This window comes from Watersipora subatra, chromosome 3 (assembly GCF_963576615.1).
Source record: "Watersipora subatra chromosome 3, tzWatSuba1.1, whole genome shotgun sequence".
Lineage (NCBI taxonomy): Eukaryota > Metazoa > Bryozoa > Gymnolaemata > Cheilostomatida > Watersiporidae > Watersipora > Watersipora subatra.
The window spans coordinates 44,147,853-44,170,459 of NC_088710.1; the positions used below are offsets into that span (position 1 = coordinate 44,147,853).

Consider the following 22,607-nt stretch of genomic DNA (forward strand, 5'->3'; position numbering starts at 1 on the left):
ATCACAAACGTAACTCATCTCCAAAACCGCCCTTACCATGCTGCAAGTACCCCATATTCATACTGTCAATCTGTAGAACTTTGATTCAAAGTTCTACAGATTGACAAAGACAAATTCCTGAAGAATGACAAATCATTAACAAAGAGTAATATACATTTAGTGACAGTGACTATAGTAATATACATGTAGTGACAGTGACTATTGTCATATACATGTAGTGATAGTGATTATAGTAATATACATGTAGTGACAGTGACTATAGTAATATACATGTAGTGACAGTGACTATCATCATATACATGTAGTGACAGTGACTATAGTAATATACATGTAGTGACTGTGACTATAGTAATATACATGTAGTGACAGTGACTATAGTAATATACATGTAGTGACAGTGACTATAGTAATATACATGTAGTGACAGTTATCGCCATCTGTACTAGTCAATAGAATTAGTTAGTAGTAATGTATAGTGTTGGTACATAAGATCTAGCAGATGCTGATATTGGGGGGTGGTACTAACCCTTGCTTTTTAGTCACCTATATATTCACTTAACCTTTTTTAGACCCTATCCAGTTGTGATAAGAAAAACCCTTATTATTCCAATCAATGATAAAACATTACTTCCTCATTAGGTGTGTCGTGGTAACCATAGTAACAGCAGTGTGTACATGACTTTTGCATAAGTCTTTTTGATATGCTGCCAAAAGAGTGTGTCAACAAACCATGAATGTTATGACCCAGCAGACAACTCCCTAAATTACCTCTTATGTTTATGAATGCGTAAATAGAATGCATTTCACAAGCTTGGAGAAAAATTAATGAAGTGTGAGACGGAATGACCTAGTGAAACAACGATTTGGTAAAAAACTAAGATAGAGAGCGTAGATTTAATCACGGGACACTTAGGATATGCCAGTCTGTACCATGACCAACTTCGGTGAGTATTTATTATGGCTCAAAATGTAGGGTAGTGGCTATTCAGTGAGAGAACTTAGGGAAGCTGGACACATGTTGGAGATATGTCTCAAATGGTAAGAAAGTACGGTCTGTTAATATCTGAACTTACAATGCTTATCCGCGGTTTACACAATAAGTTGATCCGTAGTTTTATGCAAACACTTGGTTCCTTCTCTTCCACATTGCTGTCTGTTTTACCGTGCATCCATTGTTCTGTTGAACCGTAATGAATATACTGGTTTAGCATTCATATTTAAATTGAGCCAATGTGAGGTGATGGTTTACCATTAGATTTACTTTATGAAAGTTTGTTTTGCTGAAAGAGCTTTGATAAGTATTTCAATTTTATCATTTAGATTAGTATTTAGAGGAGATTTTCATGTTCTGTTAGGCTGTTTACTAAATTTTTAAAAACTTGGTGTTTTTTTAGTTGAATATGTATTTGGAACAACATATGCACATTTTGTTTAATAGCGTATTAGCCCATAAAAATAGAATATCGTTTTACAAAAGGGAACAGCTGTTTTCAACAATGCACCTAATTAGTGTATGTGTATGTACTTTACATTTACTTATAGCACTATAGGTGTCATTGCCATCATAGAGAATGTTGGAGTTTCCAGCAGATCAACAATACTGAAATACACTTATAGATAATGATGCACAAAAACACAATTGAAGTATTTTGTGTCAATAGAACTCATACACTCTCCTAGAGTATTCTATAAATGTCATATTTTAGGTGCACTTACTTCTGCTGTTTGCAGCCATTCTGGTGCAAGTCAGCATAGTTTCAGCGCAGCAAGGGTAAGCTCTTACTATAATATGACATTCCCTAAGAAATATATGCCATAAACTTACCATGAGAATCACAGACATAAAGTCTATTCAGCACACGTTTTCTTTCACAAATATGTTACATTCATTTTATTCAGCGTTTTCTATAGGTTTTCGTAAGTTTACCGTCATTTATGATTATTCCATGAGGCGTAACGATGAAATCCTCAGCTTGAAGGTTGTCTGTTTATAGTATTTAAACTTATTCTATAGAATTCTAAATAAGCTAATGGATTCGTTCATATTAATACTAGTCTACAAATACTTTCATGACCAAAGTAGAATAATTATACTCTTAATAACCATCGGTTCCTTTTTGAATTTGAATCAAGCATTAATCATGTTTAGCATTAAGCTGGCTGGTTGCTTGTCAAAAGAGATTGATCGACTCTAAGCACTTGTCTGCTCAAGGAGCCATAGTAAAGATCTATTGCCTACCAAAGAACGTCCGGCAAGTGCACTTATATGTATATATCATTCAGTATTATCATCTCATCTGACGACTTCTTTGCAAGAAACCCACAAAATCCTCGATCAACAAGAAATCCACGAGTTGCTCCTTCTACTAGACTGATTCCATCAAACAGAAACAGAGTACGAGATCCCAGCAAGCCAACCAGATGTACGAGACGTCAGATTCGGAATGGTAAGAGTTTGTGTATTGTTCGGACTTCATACCAGTACTGATCACTTATTTTCATTCTTAGAACTGACAAAGCAACATTTAAATCATAAATACTAAATAAATCAAGCTACAAAAGACAACATGGAAACTATAGACACAAATACTGTTACCCTTCTCATAGACATCATGCATACCATAACAACTTGATATATCATTAAAACCATAAGCATCACAAACACCTAACACCGATGCCACCTTGGAAACTATGGAAAGCATAGATGTAATAGGCACCATAGAGATTTTAGACACCATAGTCACTATAGACAGCTGAAATGCCAATTGACTTTGTGTACACTTGTATCTTGCTAAAATATGCTATAATATGTAGTAAAAAATAAATTCCTCCATACTTCAGGGCGGTGCACGCCCACCCCACAACTGACTACAACACAGTCTCAATTCATTCGACCAAGCATTGGAACGCAGAGACCTCAGCCAACCGGCAATATCGAGTTAATCAGAGGCGATATTCAGAGGTTCATTAATGAAGATGTAAGTGTATAACCACTAACCAGACTAACCAATGTATAGTGTTCTATTGCAGCAAGCTAAACATAAGAAAGAATTTTATAGAGAATAATCACCTCTTTAAATTGTCCTATGTACTAGTTCACACTGGTGAAAAAAGCTTTTTGATTCTGCTTAACATGATGGGTGGTCTTTTGATTGGCTTTCCAAGAGTGTAGCATAGCGTTAGATTTAGCTTTTAGTTGTTCTTCCTGTGAGTACTTACAGATATATACTGCTGCTCTTTGCATGTGCTTATGAAGCAAATGTTTACCAAACAGAAGCTAAGTAAGGGCTTACCTTAAAATTACGTTTAAAACTAAACTATTTTATAACATGTGAGAGCTCAGTGCATGATCCCAAACTGCAAAGAGCTGCTTACCGTCATGCTTTGCTTGTTGCTCTAAAACTAGACAGGAAAATTGCTGTATTCACCAGCGTTAGGCTACAATTTCAAAACTATCATGTTTGTATAAAATAGTTAGATTGTATAAAAATGATTGTTGTCATAACTCTTTCACAGCAGCATCATGTCATTGCAGCACGAGATGATACCAAATCTTCTCCAACTGGTTTTTCACACATGCATGGGAGGCTGTGATGGCTGCATCAATTTTAATGATAGGGCAAACAGAGGTAAGTACCTATCTCACACATTTTATGAGTTGCCTTACCTTTCTACTTCTATGACCTTACAACTGCCTGTCATAATTATTTCTACTACTACGACAACTACCGTTACTACTGCTACTATTACTACTACTGGTACTACTAATACTACTACTACTACTGCTACTATTACTGCTACTACTACTACTACTACTACTACTACTACTACTACTACTACTACTACTACTACTACTACTACTACTACTACTACTACTACTACTACTACTACTACTACTACTACTACTACTACTACTACCATTCACTACTCTTGCATGCTAATTCATGTATTTCTTTTATGACCTAATTTTTCGAATAATTATATATGTTTATTTACGTCTTATAGGTAAAGCTAAGGTCAACAGTATAGTATTTGCCTTAAAAAAGTTACATGTAATTTGTGATCACAGACGATTGTAAAGGTTCTTATTTAACTCGGTGTGACTCAGCCACGACTGTAAAACAAAGTGACCTATCCTGACAATAAACTAACATTGAAATCTCTGTGTTGCAGTAGTATTCTTATCTTTGTTTATTTTTGTCTATTTCAGATTTTGCTAGATTGAATGATCATAGGAAGGAAAAGATTTGTTAGTGAGCACTAGCATTTTTTTGTTCTTGGTTTTTTACTGCAAGAAAAGAATTTGCGCCTGTAGCTCCCTCAATTGAGTCTCGCAAAGCTGAGCTTATTTTTTTCCATTTTCTTATTTCTATTTGCTAATTTTTCTATTTTACGGATTGACTAAAATACACCAGCCTTCAATATTAATTATTATAGGCATGAAAACGACCCTGCAAAGATCTTTTCTTGTGTTTATCTCTACAAGTTGTGTTTATCTCTACCTATAACTTGCAATAAGAGAATAAAATATATTGGAAGTCACCTATGATATTTTAACAAATTCAATTTTTGTTAATTGAAATTAACATTGTTTTATTTGATGTTTAAATTAAAATGAGTGGCTTGGAGTCGAGTTTCTTTCACAACATGTTGTATATGCAGGACTGAGACAAACATTCCAAACTGTTCGAGAGTTCTGGTCAAGCAGAGCCAGTGTTCTAACCTTGGCTGATATGATAGTACTTATGGCTACTGAAGCTATCGAGGTTGGGATGGCTAAGGAAGGTAAGCATATCCCTTTCTCTATTAAAAACCATTAAGGAGAAGAACAGACAACTACTAGCTCTAACTTAAAACTACTGCAGTCTAATCATTGTGCAAATTCATTCGTGCTCAAAAGGTAATATTCACTAGATTGTTAGATTGAATTTTTTTTGAAAATTTAGAACAAAAAGAGTTGACAGATATTCTGGTGAGATCTTATAATACTATGAATGTATCCGAATATAAGGTTTGAGGCCTTAGCATATCACAGTTAAGGTTTAATTGAATTTGTAGCCTCAGAAACATATTCTGCTGAAAATCTTTGAGTCTGGGAATTTCCCAAGGCTTTTCCCTTTCGTAGTAGACATCGTAGTAGACGGGTAGTAGACTAAGTAAACTAACTGTAAAAAATGATGAAGATTTCTGTACCAGATATCAGTAACTTTTTTAAATTTTGGAGATGAAAAACTTTTTGTCTGTCAACTTTTTGTCATTACTTGTTAAATTGAATGTCTTCGTTTTAATTATCCTATGCAAAAATTTTTATGTTTTATCGGTTCGTGCTGCCATGTTATAAATAATGCGTGAAAAAGACAAATGGATTATATTGAAAGCCTTAATTAACGATAAAATAAAAGTTGTTTCTGGAATGAAATCAATAAACTGGGCTTCAAGCATTGATGCTAAACTTCTTAGAAGTGGCTGTGTAGAGAATGAAGTGAAAGTATGTGTGTCCTTCCAGCTATAGATCATAAAATCTTGATATTAAAATTCTGTTGGATTTGAACTGATGATGAATGCATCGATAAGGTTCTTCACCAGACGCTCTACCTCTGAGCCAGCACGACATAGTGATCAGATACGTTATCATATAAGTACCGCATACCGCTAATTATATTAGCCTTGCGTTACAATGCCCCTTATCAGAAAAATTTAGGGACCTAAGTTTATGCGACCACGATGCTTTTTCGTTTTTTCCATTAGGGGTAATTTATTCAGCCCAACGATATCGACAATAATTTATCTTCGAGCCTAAAATTTGGCAACTTGTTTGCTGATTATATAGGTACGTTATTAAGAGATATACGTCGCTAAACTTGCCATGGTGCATTATCCGTATTCATTATACGGTATATCCGGTATTCAAAGTTAAAATAAAAACTTTTCGCAATGTTAAAATTAATATTAAAAGTGTAAGGTTCACTAAAACACATACTAAAACTTCTTTCAAGTACGTGTTTAGTAAACTAAATTCATTTAAGTTAGATTCAGCATTTACGTTACGCATCTGTCTTGAAGGTAAAACCTCACCACATAGTACATTGTAATTTTTTATTATCTTGGACCGCAGATCGTAACCACAAAATGCACCAAAGTCATTGTAGGTACTTTTAGTTACCAAGGTTAACATAGTATTTTGGCACTATTTTTAATGATGATAATGATTTGTACCTATTGCCTACAATATCAGCCTACATGCCAATTTTTTTGTGCCAACTCTGAAACAACCTGAAATCATATAATTGCATACCAAATTATTTTTGGTTGTAATCGTAGCGAAATAGACTATATTTAGGGATTACTTGCTAATGATTTCATTTTTGCATTTAAACGTCTTTACATTTTTGCTTTTCCTTCTAATTTATTTCAACAAAACACTACGAAATTTTAAATTTACAGTTGTTTGAAAACCTTGCAATTGTTTTATTTATTGTTAATTTAATTGTCCTGCACACAACTTTTTTCTCATGACGTGAAGTTTGAAAGTTACAGTTGTTTCACAAAAGTTGAAAACCTTTACAGTTGTTTTTATTTTCTCTATTAATTTATTTCAACTACACAAAACACTTCTCATGATATGTAGTTTGAATGTTAGAATGGCAAATTTTGTTATATGTTAAATACAAATCAATTTTCTGTTTAACGACTTTTTTATTACTCGGGCAACGCTCGCCGGGGTAGTACAGCTAGTTAATGATAAAATAAAAATTGTTTCTGGAATGAAGTCAATAAACTGGGCTTCAAGCATTGATGCTAAAAATCTTAGGAGTGGCTGTCTAGAGAAAGAAGTCTATATTCACTGCAGTGTAACGAAAATAGTGATAGGAATTGCATTGTCTAAAAGTTTCTATATTTCTATATGCATAATGACACAAGACCTCTTCAACAGTTGCCAATTTTACCCTTATAGATAATAAAATAGTTATTTATGTTACAAATGGGTAGAATTAAACAACTGGCATAAACTAGAAACTATGTATATAACAATGGGTCATTCGTTTGTTAGCCTGTGTACCTACTTTGATCTCAATAGACAATCAACTAAGATTTATGAACTTTGGCCGCCTACGATCTCCTCATTTAGTGTAAAAACCTGCCTGCACTTATCTCGTATAAGAAATGGCAACTCCTAGAAAGGGTACCTTCTAAATGGTGGATATAATCTTTTGAGCAGCTAGTGATGCCAAAGGTCTAAATAATGGCTTTTGTTATGCTGAGTGTCATATAGAGGTTATAGACCTTATGCTATGAATGTGAAAAATAATACTTTATTTTTCGATAAGGAAGGATTTGGTAGAAGATCATATAAAACCGGTGGATTCAATACATCCAACAAGTTCAAGAACCCTTGCGCTATAACCATGCGAGTAATTCAGAATTGGGACGTATTTTATAGGAAGTCTGCGAAATATGTTTCATAATCATGATATTGCAGGGGGCCCGGGAGAAGTAGATATAGCATTTAGAAGAGGAAGGACAACTTGTGACAACCCAGACAACTATAACAAGGAGCTCAGTTTTCCCCATGTAAGCAACACTCTGTAAAACCTTTTGTGTCTTTGAGTTTTCACATCATTCCCCACAGATATAGCAGCGAGTGACCAGTGTCTGTCTAATTATTGCTCTTCAAAAGCCTGGCAGAGGCTACAACCTTGAATTATTTGTTAAAACTGATTCTATTTTGCCTGAACTGAGCTGAGCATTATGCTTAGACATGTTAGAGGGTGCCGTTCTACTGCGCGTTCTCCCTATGCCAGTATCTCTGAGAGTAGACCTAAGGGAAATTTTGTAATTTTTGAAGAAGTTAGTAGAAAATATAAGAAGGAATACTTATATTTTACAGCGGCTTTTAGCTAAAAATTCTTCAGTATTTCTAGATCTCAGTCTATAAATACTTATTGTAAGCATAGACTGAGGCCTTCATTACACTGCGCAGTCCTTTAAATCTAATGAGATGTTACTGAGATCGAATGCAGAGATATATGAGATGATGGATGAAGAGATACCTAACTTTTTTTTTTGGACCAAACCTTCAAGACTTGAACCCACAATCTCTAACATGAATAGACTAACTCATACAGAAAAGCACACAGACGTTTATACCTGAAGATTGTTAAAAAGTGGAAATGTTGCAGGGCGATGATATAGATGATATAGAAATACTGCAACGTGAATTTGGTTTGTCCAGAAAGCTGGCCATAGCCCTACTTGGTGAGTAATGTTTGCTTAAGAACAGCATTATTACTTTATTCTCACCTATTTATATGACTAGATGAATGCCCGGTGTTGCCCGTGTAATAAAGTCTTTAGACAGAAAATCTATTTGTGTATAACATACAACACCATTTGTCATTTTGACTTTCAAACTTCATACCATGGGGAAAGAGTTTTGTGTAGTTAAAATAAATTAAGAGAAAAAATACAAACAACTGTAAAGGTTTTTAAACTTGATCAATCAGCTGTAACTTTCAAACTTCATATCAAGAGGAAAATTTTTTTGCAGGTCAAATAAATTAAAAAAATAAAACAACTATAAATGGGTTTAAATATAAATGTAAAATATTTAGCAAGTAATAGATAAATTAAGTCTGTTTTGCTATGATTACAATAAAAGATGATTTGGTAATGATACAATTAATACGAACTGAGAAAACAAAATAAAAATCCTTAATATGTTGAATTAGTAATAACAATTCTTGCATAGAATTGTGTGTGTATAAAAAGGTTACTGTTCCACCAAAAGCTATGCATCAAAGCTTTGAATACAACGATACGGGTAGGCCTACCTCTCAATACTGGTACAAATATAAAAATGAGATATCGTACTGTCTATGTCTGATTGAACAGAGAGAAAATGTAGAGGCTCTTCTTATGAAGATAATACAATTGTCCGCGTGAAAAAAATTGGCCTTGACAGCAATTTAGCAATTGAACATTACGAAAAACCGGAAATTGAAGTTCAAAAAAACATAAAAAAGCATCATGTTTCATAGAGCTAACAGAATTCATAGAGTTTCAAATAATACGTCATTTAGCGTGTGCATATGCTACAATATGTATGATGTCTCTGATCAATATGCCTTGTGTAGCTCAGTGGTAGAGTGTGTGGATTTAAAACTAGTGGTTATAATCATAGAGTTATCTCCCCCTAGAGTGATAACTGTGCCTTCAACAACACGAGCGTTTCCGGTGCCAACAAGGAACGTTTAGGCCACGCCCCTTTTTTGTGCTAGTCAATCGTAGTGATTGACAGAACAATAACATCAGCCATGAGATTGATCATGAATTTCCACAGTTAAGATAGTAATTATTGCTCATATTAAAGAAATGATGATTATAGTTTATTACTCTAATATATGCTTATTATTTAATGCAATTCAATACCTACACGCCTTGCAAATGCACTGAATAGATAGTGTAAGTAAGGGAGTTAATGCAATCCATGATATACAGCCCCCCACATGGGGGCTGTATATCATTGGTTACTCATAGATAAGATAGATAGTCATACTGGGGTTGTATTACATTGGTGTGATGGGAAGCTAATCGACTGCCATCAACTGAAAGTATTGACATTGTATGGTGACGGAGTGATTCATTGACACCACAGTCCACAAACTGCAGCCCTTGCATGTAATATTAGATTTCAATACATATCAATCAAATACAAAGACTAGCTTGAAGCAAAGATGTCCACTAGTAGTGGCAAATGTTGTTATATGTTAAATAAAAATAAATTATACTTAATTATACTACATTATAATTATTTAAAAATAAAATGGACTTTTTTATTACTTCATTTATTAAATCATTTTTTATTGTAATCATAACTAAACAGATTATATTTTACCATTACTTGCTAATTATTTCACATTTAAACACATTTGCAGTTTCATTTTTTTTCTAATTCATTTCAACAAAAAACTTCTTTCATGATATGAAATTTTAAAGTTGTAGTTGTTTGAAAAAGCTTGAAAACATTTACAGTTGTTTTTGTTTTCTCTCTTCTCTTCATTTATTTCAATTACACAAAACACTTCTCATAATATGTAGTTTGAAAGTTAAAGTGGCAAATGTTGTTATATGTTAAATAAAAATAAATTATACTTAATTATACTAAATTATAATTATATGAAAATAAAATAAACTTTTTTATTACCTTATTTATTAAATAATTTTTCATTGTAATCATAGCTAAACAGATTATATTTAGCCATTACTTGCTAATTATTTTACATTTAAACACATTTACAGTTTTATTTTTCTTTCTAATTCACATGTATTTCAACAAAACACTTCTATCATGATATTAAATTTAAAAGTTGTAGTTGTTTGAAAAAGCTTGAAAACCTTTACAGTTGTTTTCTTTTTCCTATTAATTCATTTAAACTGCTTAAAAATATTTTCTCATAATATGAAGTTTAAAAGTTGGAATGGTAAATAAATGTTATATAAGAATAAATTTTCTTTCCAAAGACTTTTTTATAACTCGGGTAGTACAGCTCATAGTTGATGGCAGTCGATTAGCTTTCCATCACACTAATGTAATACAACCCCAGTATGACTATCTATCTTATCTATGAGTAACTGATTGCATTAACTCACTTACTTAACGCTATTCAGTGCCTTTGCAAGTCATGTAGGTATCAGGGATTACGTGTATGTCACAATTTCCATTTCCATAATTCATTTCCATATTATTTCTATTTCCATAAAATTTCAATAATTTATTTCCATATTAATTCAATTTCCATAACATTTCCATAATTCATTTCCATATTATTTCCATTTCCATTACATTTCCATAATTCATTTCCATATTATTTCCATTTCCATAACATTTCCCTACTTCATTTCCATATTATTTCCATTTCCATAACATTTCCATAATTCATTTCCATATTATTTCCATTTCCATAAAATTTGCATAATTCATTTCCATATCAATTCCATTTGCATAATTCATTTCCATATTATTTCCTTAACATTTCTTACTTCATTTACATAGCATTTCCATAATTTATTTTCATATTATTTCCATTTTCATACCATTTCCATATTTCTAAAATAAAATTTCCATATCCATTTCTCTAAAATTATGGAAATATTTATGTTTATGGAAATGGATATGGAAAAGTAAACATTTCCATAATATGTTTAGCGATCCCTGGTAAGTATTGAATTGCTTTAAATAATAAGCATATATTAGAGTAATAAACTATAATCATCATTTCTTTAATATGAACATTAATTACTATCTTAACTGGAAATGCATGATCCTTGTTTAACCCTTTTCATGGCTGATGTTATTGATCTAGTCAATCACTACGAATGACTAGCACAAAAAAGGGGCGTGGCCTAAACTCTCCTTGTTGGCACCGGAAACCCTCGTGTAGTTATCACTCTAGGGGAAGATAACTCTATGGTTACAATCTCCGTAAGTTCAAATACATTAGAATGTAGAATTTTAATTTCAAGATTTTATTAGCTATAGCTGGACATACACAGACACACACACACACGCACGCACGCACGCACACACACAAAGACAGACAAACTTTGAGAAATATATATATATAGGTATATATATAGATATATATATATATATATAGGTATATATATTATATATATATATATATATATATATATATATATATATATATATATATATATATATATATATATATATAGATGATAACAAGTGGATATTGAGATGAATATATACAAATTTGGAGTTATCTGACCAATCAAGCGCTTGAAGGATTAAATATTGTAGTTTTAATTTTATAAAAAATTTGCTAGTTTACTACAATTTTATATGCCAGTTTAAATAAGCAACTTTTCATGCGTGATTTGTTTGTTTCCAACCATTGACCAATAGGATTCTTTATAAAATGGCTAGTGAGAAAAATGGATTTTCGGAATGTTGGTTTTCAATAAAAAAGGATGATGGACTAGTCTAAATATTTGTGATTGAAAATAGTTGAGTGATAAAAATGTTAGCAACAATAGCAATGATACCAATAATAACAATGATAACAATGATTGCAATGATAGCAATGAACACAATGATAACAATGATGACAAAGATAACAATGATAACAATGACGACAATAATGACAATTATAACAATGATAACAATGAAAACAATGAAAACAATGAAAACAATGAAAACAATGAAAACAATAATAACAATGAAAACAATGAAAACAATGAAAACAATGAAAACAATGAAAACAATGAAAACAATAAAAACAATAAAAACAATGAAAACAATGATAACAATGATAACAATGAAAACAATGAAAACAATGAAAACAATGAAAACAATGAAAACAATGAAAACAATGAAAACAATGAAAACAATGAAAACAATAATAACAATGATTACAATGATAACAACGATAACAATGATAACAATTATAACAATGATTACAATGATAGCAATGATTACAATGATTACAATGATTACAATGATAACAATGATAACAATGATAACAATGATTACAATGATAATAATGATAGCAATGATAACAATGATAACAACGATAACAATGATAGCAATGATAGCAATGATAGCAATGATAGCAATGATAACAATGATAACAATGATAGCAATGATAGCAATGATAACAATAATAACCATGATTACAATGATAACAATGATAGCAATGATAACAATGATAACAATGATAACAATGATAATAATGATAACAATGATAGCAATGATAGCAATGATAGCAATGATAGCAATGATAGCAATGATAGTAATGATAGCAATGATAGCAATGATAGCAATGATAGCAATGATAGCAATGATAGCAATGATAGCAATGATAGCAATGATAGCAATGATAGCAATGATAGCAATGATAACAATGATAGCAATGATAGCAATGATAGCAATGATAGCAATGATAGCAATGATAGCAATGATAGCAATGATAGCAATGATAACAATGATAACAATGATAAATGAGCAATACATATTTTTTAACAACCCGCTGTGTGCAATGAATTATTAGACTATGACAATTGTACAGCAGCACAGATGTGCAATTGTGGCTAAGTACACTTGAGGCTATGCTAAAGGGCAAATCTCTGGCGAAGCCACTAACTAGGAAACTCCTATGAGGGCTGATTAACTAATTAAGTGCAACTCTTTAACGATGGAACTTTCAGTCGTTATGACAAATTAATTCATCTTTTTATGCTGATGTACACACTTAGTATTTTTGCCATAAAAGTTTGAATTTCTGTTTCAGAGTTTTGATCAAAGGTTTTTAGAAGTCAGCAGAAAATTCTGCACAAGAATCAATGCGCTTGGCAAATATTTTCAACATCTTTTAGCTTAGGTAAACTGGCTACAAAATAAATACGCAATTGTTTTTGTATATGAACAAAATGCTGAGCCCAATTCTTTAACATAAATATATAATTATTAGAAATAACTGAGATACAATGTTAAAACAATTTCCTTAGCAGAAATACGCTTAGGTTTTTGTTTACAATATTTCTTTTCATCCTTCGTAAACCGAAAAGAAACAAATTTGGAAACCACGATATTATGTCGTAAATTCTGAGTAAAGAGAAAATTAGCTAGTTCATGTTTTTTGGCAAAGTGATAACCTGATATCTTAAATTTATTGTGGCAACATTTTTGATAGACTTGTTAAGGCTGTGATCCGTGATCAATGTTTTGGTATAGGTATAAAAACCACCATTATAAAGGTTTTTCTGTAGCGAGAGTCTAATGACTCGTGTGGATAGCAAAAAGCTATTTTTATTCCAAATTTGAGGTGTTGAGTCTGCTTTGCTGCCGTAATAACATGAGATCATTATATTTACTTTATCTTCAGCGTCCAGAAATTCGTCTTTCAATCAGGCTTACAAACGAGCATGGCATGCGGTCATCAACAAAACTGTTTTATAACCACAAAGGGGCAAGGAGCAAATAAATATTGGTTTGCTTGAGGAAAATTCCAGAAATATGTTTACATATAGCTCTCTCAGTGACCCACTTCAATATGTCTTTCCTCTACATAAAATTGGCTTCAAACGTGTGAACTTTGCATTCCTATCTAGGCCATCCAATAGTTGCTATACGTGCTGACTCAGATTGTGTGTGAAATCTTAAAATTTTTTACACCGAGTGAACGGTTACTAAAACCACACGCTATCAGGGTTATGACACCTAGTGGCTGACCTTCCTTTGATGCATAGAAATCAATTTCGTGGTGCGTGAGTAAATACTTTCTAACACAGCAATATTGACCATCAGCTAACCAATGCTGCTGATAATACCATTGCCTGCCCTGAGAGTTGCTTGTATAATGGTTTTGTTAAATAGATTAAAATTTTGCTGTGTAAAAGTGTGAAATATAATAATACAGATTTATATAAGCTAGCACAGCTGATAACAACTCCACACATGAATGCAATATTTTATATAATGTTATGTACCATACTTTATAAAAATGCGAAAGTTACCATATTTTTTAAGAATTTCACGTAAAACTGTTAAAAGCATCTCTTTCGCTGTTGCACATCCTTTGTATACAAGCTTAGATGAACTACAGTCATGTTGAGCAACAGCCGTTGCTATCATCTAGTTATGGTTGGCAAGCCATGTCATCCTTATTATTTTAAAGCTAGACTATCAGCTCCTGCTCTAATTCAGCTCAGACAGATAGGTGTAAAACGTAGAGGTTTAAAACATAAGTGTAAAACATAGAGGCGTATAGCATAGATGTGTAAAACATAGAGGTGTAAAACATAGAAGTGTAAAACATAGAGGTGTAAAACATAGAGGCGTATAGCATAGATGTGTAAAACATAGAAGTATAAAACATAGAGGTGTAAAACACAGAGGTGTAAAACATAGAGGTGTAAAACATAGAGGTGTAAAACATAGAAGTGTAAAACATAGAGGTGTAAAACATAGAGGTGTGAAACATAGAAGTGTAAAACATAGAGGTGTAAAACATAGAGGTGTAAAACATAGAAGTGCAAAACATAGAGGTGTAAAACATAGAGGTGTAAACATAGAGGTGTAAAGCATAGAGGTGTAAAACATAAAGGTGTAAAACATAGAGATGTAAAACATAGAGGTGTAACACATAGAGGTTTAAAACACAGAGATGTAAAACACAGAGGTGTAAAACACAGAGGTGTAAAACATAGAGGTGTAAAACATAGAGGTGTAAAACATAGAGGTGTAACACATAGAGGTGTAAAACACAGAGGTGTAAAACACAGAGGTGTAAAACACAGAGGTGTAAGACATAGAGGTGTAAAACATAGAGGTGTAAAACACAGAAGTGTAAAACATAAAGGTGTAAAACATAGAGGTGTAAAACATAGAGGTGTAAAACATAGAGGTGTAAAACACAGAAGTGTAAAACATAGAGGTGTAAAACATAAAGGTGTAAAACATAGAGGTGTAAAGCATAGGGGTGTAAAACATAGAGGTGTAAAACATAGAGGTATAAAACATAGAGGTGTGAAACATATAGGTGTGAAACACAGAGGTGTGAAACACAGAGGTGTAAAACAGAAGCCTATAGCTGTTTTGCCACTATTGTGTATTGTCCATTCTCTCAAATGCTGCTTTAAGCTGGTATCCATTTGTGTTAAAGGATGATCAAGAAACAATACAACGCTTTCAAAAGTTATGTTTTAGGGTTATGCTACCTGTTATGGACAATTACGATCAGCCTCTGAATGCGCTATGATGAGCTAATTGTGTTATTAGATATTTACTGTCTAAAATATTCAGATCGCATCGCCAATCTTTCTGATCATCCATTACATTCGACTTCCTCAGATAATTCACTAAATCGATAGATATATATACCTAGATTGGCCAATAATAGCTATTCCCATCGGTTGCCTTGTCAGACATAAATAGCACGACGTAACGTCACTGTATTGTACCTCGCGCCTGACTGCACTGCTGTTTACAATGAATCTAATGGGAAGAAGGTAACAAAATTACATTTATTTTCACATAAAAACCTTCTTGGATACATAATCCAGTAAACTAAAGCAATTCTGTGATAATATCTGATAACCACCATAAATTAAAACTATAAAAGCTATGAATTGTTGCACACAAATCATGAGCCATCAGGGCTTTCTTTGCAACCCTCTCCTATCCCCATTCTCTCTTTTCCCCTTCTCCAAAGAAGAAGTGAGAAAGGAAAAAGAGAGAAGGGGGAAAGGTGAGGGGGGCAAATAGCCAACCCACCCAAAGAGCCAGACCCTGGCTAGGTAAAAGACTAATATCATGTTGAACTAAACATTACTAAGTAAAGTAATACTTCAACTTACGAGTGCCCTAACGTACGAGAGACTTGAGATACAAGCCAGCTTTTAAACAAGTTTTAGCACTAACATACGAGCCATGTTTGAGAAACGAGCACGTGAGTCAGTTGCCAAGTATGCCGAAGGTGTTTTATGAGAACAGCATCACTCTGTATTTTTCAACTACTCAGATTTATACTTTGGTACTGCGTTTTTGCGCGCGATTTTCAGTGCAGAATTACACTGTATGTGAATTAAAAGTACTCTGCGTTGACTGAAAGTTTGCCAGTAAAATGAAAGATGATGCAAAGAAAAAGCAAATGATAACAGTTGATATTAAACAGAAAATTATTGAAAAATATGCGAAATGTGTATGCGTGATTGAGCTAGCTAAGCAATATGACAGAAATACATCCACAATTATCAAACAGAAGGATTATATTCAGGGCATTTAGTTCGCAAAAGGACTAACCATAGTTTCTAAACGGCGCAGCGATCTTCACGACCGCTGATGGAGAGACTGCTCAGGCATTTAATTGGATAAAAGATAAACAATTGTCCGGTGACAGCGTAACTGAAACGATGCTACGTGAAAAGGCCGGTGCTATCTATCAAAACTATAAAAATAGACATTCGGACAAGTTGGCTAGTGGTTGTGCTTTAATCCTTTGTGACGACACCTGTGTTCGTCCTAATCGCAACATGTGTAAAGGGCGACAAAGGCGAACGTATTTAGATAGATTTATTTTAAGACGGCCGGCTAGTCGTGAAAGCGAAACAAAGAAAAAATTAGCTAACCAGCGAGAAACTTTAAACTACGAACGCCGAAGAAATTTTAATTACGTCAAGTTAAAAGTGAAAGTTTGCTTTTAGGTTTGCTTCTGTGTTTGCCTTTTAAGACATTGATAAAATTCAAATTTATCAAAGACAACTGTTGTAATGAAGGATAACTTATATCTCCCTCCCTCGCAAATGCTAGCATTAGCTGCTATTGTATGTATTTAATTTTACATTTTAAATAATCACATTTTTTGTATTATTTTTTAATTGTTGCTTTTTGAAGGCATGTGGTAAATTATGACAATAACCAACATGTTCTTTCTGTTACAATATCTTGTTTTGAGTGTTTTATTTGCATTTTTAGAGTATGGAAACCAAGCAATATATATTTAATTGTTCGATATATAAATAAATTGCACCAACATGCGAGTATATTAACATACGAGCTCAGTCTCGGAACGCATTAAGCTCGTAAGTTGAAGTATGACTGTATAAGTTTTTAGCTTTTAAGAGCTTGTAATCACCTTCTCATATATTTCACACCTGCAACACAACAGAGTAAGGCATGGTGAATCTTATGATACCGAATAACTGCAATGTGAATTTTGTTGCAAGTACACCTTTAACTTGCTTTTGCATATTGTACAAATAACTTGGTATTGTCCTTTCGTGACTGGCTTCTTAGTGGTGGCAATTAGTGCTAGCCTGGCAAAGTTTTTCACCAATCCAGCACTACTAAGCAACACTCTTGTCGCTTTCTCGCTGTGGTTGCAAACCTCAATCACCACAGGCGAAGACAAAGTCAAGCCACCCTGATTCTTAACTGTGATTAGGGAATTCGTTGCTTGGTTTACATCAACGTTGGTAACATCCACGATGCTAGTGATACAATCATTACACTTCAGCTTTGGTGACCTAGCCAGCTACATAGCCAGCTGTAAAATAATCATTCTGTCTCATTTTTGACTTCAGACATACTTGCATACTCATCATATTTAGTCATGTTTAGTTCAGCATATTAGTCTATTTACCTAGCCAAGGTCTGGCTCTTGGAGTGGGTGGGCTATTTCCCCTCCCCTCTCCATTCCCCTTCTCTCTTTTCCCCTTCTAACTTATTTTTTGGAGAAGGGGAAAAGAGAGAATGGGGATAAGAGAGGTTGCAAATAAAGCCATGATGGCTCATGATTTGTGTGCAACAATTCATAGCTTTTATAGTTTTAATCTATGGTGGTTATCAGATATTATCACAGAATTGCTTTAGTTTACTGGATTATGTATACAAGAAGGTTTTTATGTGAAAATAAATGTAATTTTGTTACCTTCTTCCCATTAGATTCATTGTAAACAGCAGTGCAGTCAGGCGTGAGGTACAATACAGTGACGTTACGTCGCGCTATTTAGGTCTGACAGGCTTTTTCCCTATTGGCCAATCTAGGTATATATATCTATGACTAAATCCTATACCAAGCACTGGCACTTTGCCAATTCACATTACAAGAAAAGATCACCTTATGCAAAAAAAGCTTTTCTTTCAACACGCATAATTTTACTTTACTGTTATTTGTTTTTTTATTTTTGTTTCTTAGTCTAATTTATTTGTAAACAACATTGACTTTTGATAATAATGTTCATATTTATCTATCTAATTCATGATGCGTGTAATTCGCAAGTTTACCTCATCCACAAGATGTAAACGGCACAAATCCAAAAGTCAAGCAAATTTTGTTACTCGCAAATTTTTATCGAGTGTTTTTTGCTTGCAAAATAGAACGGCACTTGCTAATCTTGCTCAAAAAATGTCATGCGAGCTATTCCATTTAAAGCTTTTCCTACACTTCAGTCATTCCTATTTGAAAGCGTGCTGCTAAGTGACACAGAAGTGCGCTGCTGTGGCCTTCAGCGTAGAACACTATAACTTCTTAATAACGCGCCCGCATTAATCCGCATAATGCAAATGTCCCTGAAACACTTATCACGCAGTAACCCCGTGTGTGCACAATTCCAAATCCAAATCATCTGCACTAAAGAAGGATATCGACAGGATGTGAGAACTGACTATCAAAGGCTCTGAGCTCTCATTGCTCCAATTCTACAGAATTCTAGTTTGTGCAGGTCAAAAAGTTCAAGTGCAGCTGCTGACAGCTTGCTGACCTTGATGCTCAAAGTACTCTTCTTTAATGAAACACGATAGGGCAATGTGATCAAATTTCTTGGTTGACATGGGCTTGATCAATTAGAGCAAAACTAAACATGGCATTAAAGAAGTGGAAACTAGTACACATTTACTGTTCTAAGAGTACCTAAACAGAAGTAAACATGCATGTAGCATCTGCTTCATACGTTTGAATGAAAATTTTATTGAACAAATGTTTTTAGTTTACAGTTCCCTTTGCGCAAAATTATGTAGCTATATTGATGCAAACACACTTATGATGTGCAAACTGGCAGCTTCAAGTTTGCTTCATGTATGCACCTACAAAAAATGTAGCTTAATATTTTATAATGTTAATAGCATACTCAATTCGGTTGCTAATGAATGTAGGTGCTCATTCGGTTGGGAGATGTCATCTTGAGAACACAGGCTTTGCTGGCAGGTGGGACAACACAGAGCTTACTCTTGACAACCACTATTACAAGAGTCTGGTTGGTACCAACTGGAAATCTACTATGGTTGAAGGGTAAGTACATGTAGGTATGTTCTGTCATACTTTTATATAAATACTGAATAAAATGTGCTATAAAATGACTTAAATGTACATATTCAGAATATGCTGTCAATTAGTGAACATACAGTATGTTCATCAGAGTGTGTAATGAAGAGCCAGTCTTTGAAACGCAGTGAACACCAAGTTAAATGTACATGAGGGACTCACACATATCATATACATGTATGAGTAATATATGATATGTGTGACATGACTTAAAGGACTGATATGTGATAAGTATATGATCAATATATGGCTCTTATATGACTGTTATATGATTGATCTATGACTCATATATGACTCATATATGACTGATAAATGGCTGATATATGACATATACATCGCCTTTAAATCGTATGAGACATAAATATGATGCCTAATGATTGTGGTATTTTATGAATCATAGAATGTATTAGTGAGTCATAGCATTTTAAAAAATTGAAATATTATGAAAACTACGGCTGACTACCTGAAGAGTGTTTGTACTCCCTTCACAGACAGCACCAATGGAACGCTACAAACAGCGATAACAGCAGGATGATGTTGAACAGCGATCTTGCTCTCCTCAAGTCTTTTACGTTCAACAACAATGGTCGGCCATCTTGCAGGTCAGCTAAAGCGTGTGATGACTCACCAGACGCCACTCAGGTACTCCTCAGATATCTTTGCACCACACTTCTTGAGTTGACCAGATTGCTACACTGCTAATTGATGGGCTGAGTTTTAATGTCTACTGTCTAGTTAAAGTTGGCAGAAAATGTATTGTGGGCTGATTTTAATGTGCAGATCCCACCAGTAACTGTAAAATAACTTGCCAAAGCTCAAAAATGTCCTGTGAAACCAAAGTTTGTAATGTCTCTATCTATTAGCCAATCTTTTAGAGTGAGATAACGAGCCGTTTCTATTTCTATTTGTGCATAAAAATCTTTACCAAAATAACAATCCATCGGTCTGTCAGAAAGTGGGAGGTTGAGAAAAAATATTCCCGTGCAAGGGGTTGGAACTCTGAACATTCAGTTTCCACCTAAACATGCCACAATCTTAGCCAATCAGACACATTCATGCATTACAAAATAATTGCTCTCGTTCTCATATTCTTATTCCCTGTGCTTTAACGGTACACGTGATGGTACATGGGACGGTATACCTGGCGGTATACGTGATGGTACACGGGACGGTATACCTGGTGGTATACGTGATGGTACACGGGACAGTATACCTGACGGTACACGTGATGGTATACCTGACGGTACACCCGAGGGTACACCCGACTATACACCCGACGGTACACCCGGCGGTACACCCGGTAGACCTGACATTGTCTCATGGCATATCATAATGCCAAAATACCACTGTCTATAATATATTGTTTGGCTATAAGCTGGGTTACAGGAATCCTCCAAGCAATACTCTTTATCGAATCTAGTTATCTGGCTCTGTGAGTAAATTGAAAATTAAATGGAAGACCTTTACGAACAACTTGAGTTGATTTCACTTTTTTGAAAGCATAGGCAAGGCAAGAACATATGTTAAAGCGGCATGAGTGTAAGCCAATAATTTTTGTTATAAGGAACAGTTTTTTACTAGAGTTCTGAAGAATGGAATCGGTGTAAGAAAAGCTTGGAATTTTTTATTTTTGTTGTTCCGTGAAAGAGCTGCTGTAGAAGTGACACTTATCTTGTTTTAAGCTGTCAAAGAACTAATGAACAATTCTCAAGTTAGACAACTTTCAACTTCAGGTGAAGATCTATGGACGGAATGACCAATTATGGTCTGAAGACTTCATAGAAGCGTTTCTACAGATGGTAAACCAGGGGCTCTAAGCTTGGCCTTTGACAGAATACAATGCTGAGAAACAGAACACTAAATTGATTTTACTCTTGCATAATTATCAAATAGAGTTATTTTTTTATTTGGTTCAAGTATACTTTTGCATTAGGCTTGGAACTTTAGTTAGCTTTATTGCATTTGCCACAAATTTTATGTACATAATCTTAAAGACCAGTTCCTATATTTACTGCTTTTCATGTTTCCTTTTTTATAAACCTTAAATATATCTATTATGAACTATAATATCGCCTAAACCTTTCAATAAAAAGGAAACTTTATTAAATAGTGTAAATATTATTGCAATAAAGTATTTAATTTGAATAATAATTAAATACTTATGGAACCAACTTGGTGGTGTTAGGAAAGGCATCCAATCACAGCTGCTCCTGCGCTATATCTGTTCAAAGTCCGTAGACGTGACATCCAAAATTTGAAAAAGTTGTTAGAAGAGTCACAGACTACAACCTTTTTGTTAGTGTTGTACATAGAACCAACTTTAACAAGCAGGTAGTAAGCTCTACTAATTGTTTAGAAACCAGCGCTAAAAGAACATTTTATTCAACAAGAGCAGGCAAATCCAAACATCTGTGATAATCCTGTTAGGCCCATCTATCTTGTATAGAAGTCGACAGCATATAATAACTTTCATAAAGGTTGTTTTTATAGTTCACGCTGTCCAACTAGTGGTAAAAATTATATCCACGGGTTCTTTCAGCTGTCATACAGAAATGCTAGGATGAGTAGCTATGGGGTTACTATGACAACGTACCACAGCAATGTCAAAAAGCAAACAGATGAGAACTTCTCATAGCGATGTGGGGAGGCTGCAAAAGTCTTAAACTGGTAATAGATTTAACAGATATTAAATTGTATCATGCTTCTACAAAATGACAGACCACCATATCTTATTCATATTATCCAGATTATTGACCCTAGTGACCC

At 33.8% G+C, this 22,607-nt stretch overlaps 1 protein-coding gene across 1 annotated transcript; it reads left to right on the plus strand.

Annotated features, from left to right (window-relative positions):
* Positions 1–1,026: 1,026 nt before the first annotated feature.
* On the plus strand, positions 1,027–21,897 carry LOC137390622 (putative ascorbate peroxidase). The gene is made up of 11 exons (XM_068076948.1): positions 1,027–1,038; positions 1,707–1,771; positions 2,284–2,447; positions 2,842–2,978; positions 3,536–3,629; positions 4,663–4,785; positions 7,481–7,572; positions 8,181–8,256; positions 19,673–19,808; positions 20,333–20,483; positions 21,575–21,897. The coding sequence occupies exons 1-11, from the start codon at positions 1,027–1,029 to the stop codon at positions 21,656–21,658; spliced, it is 1,134 nt and encodes a 377-aa protein (XP_067933049.1). The 3' UTR covers positions 21,659–21,897.
* Positions 21,898–22,607: the final 710 nt, after the last annotated feature.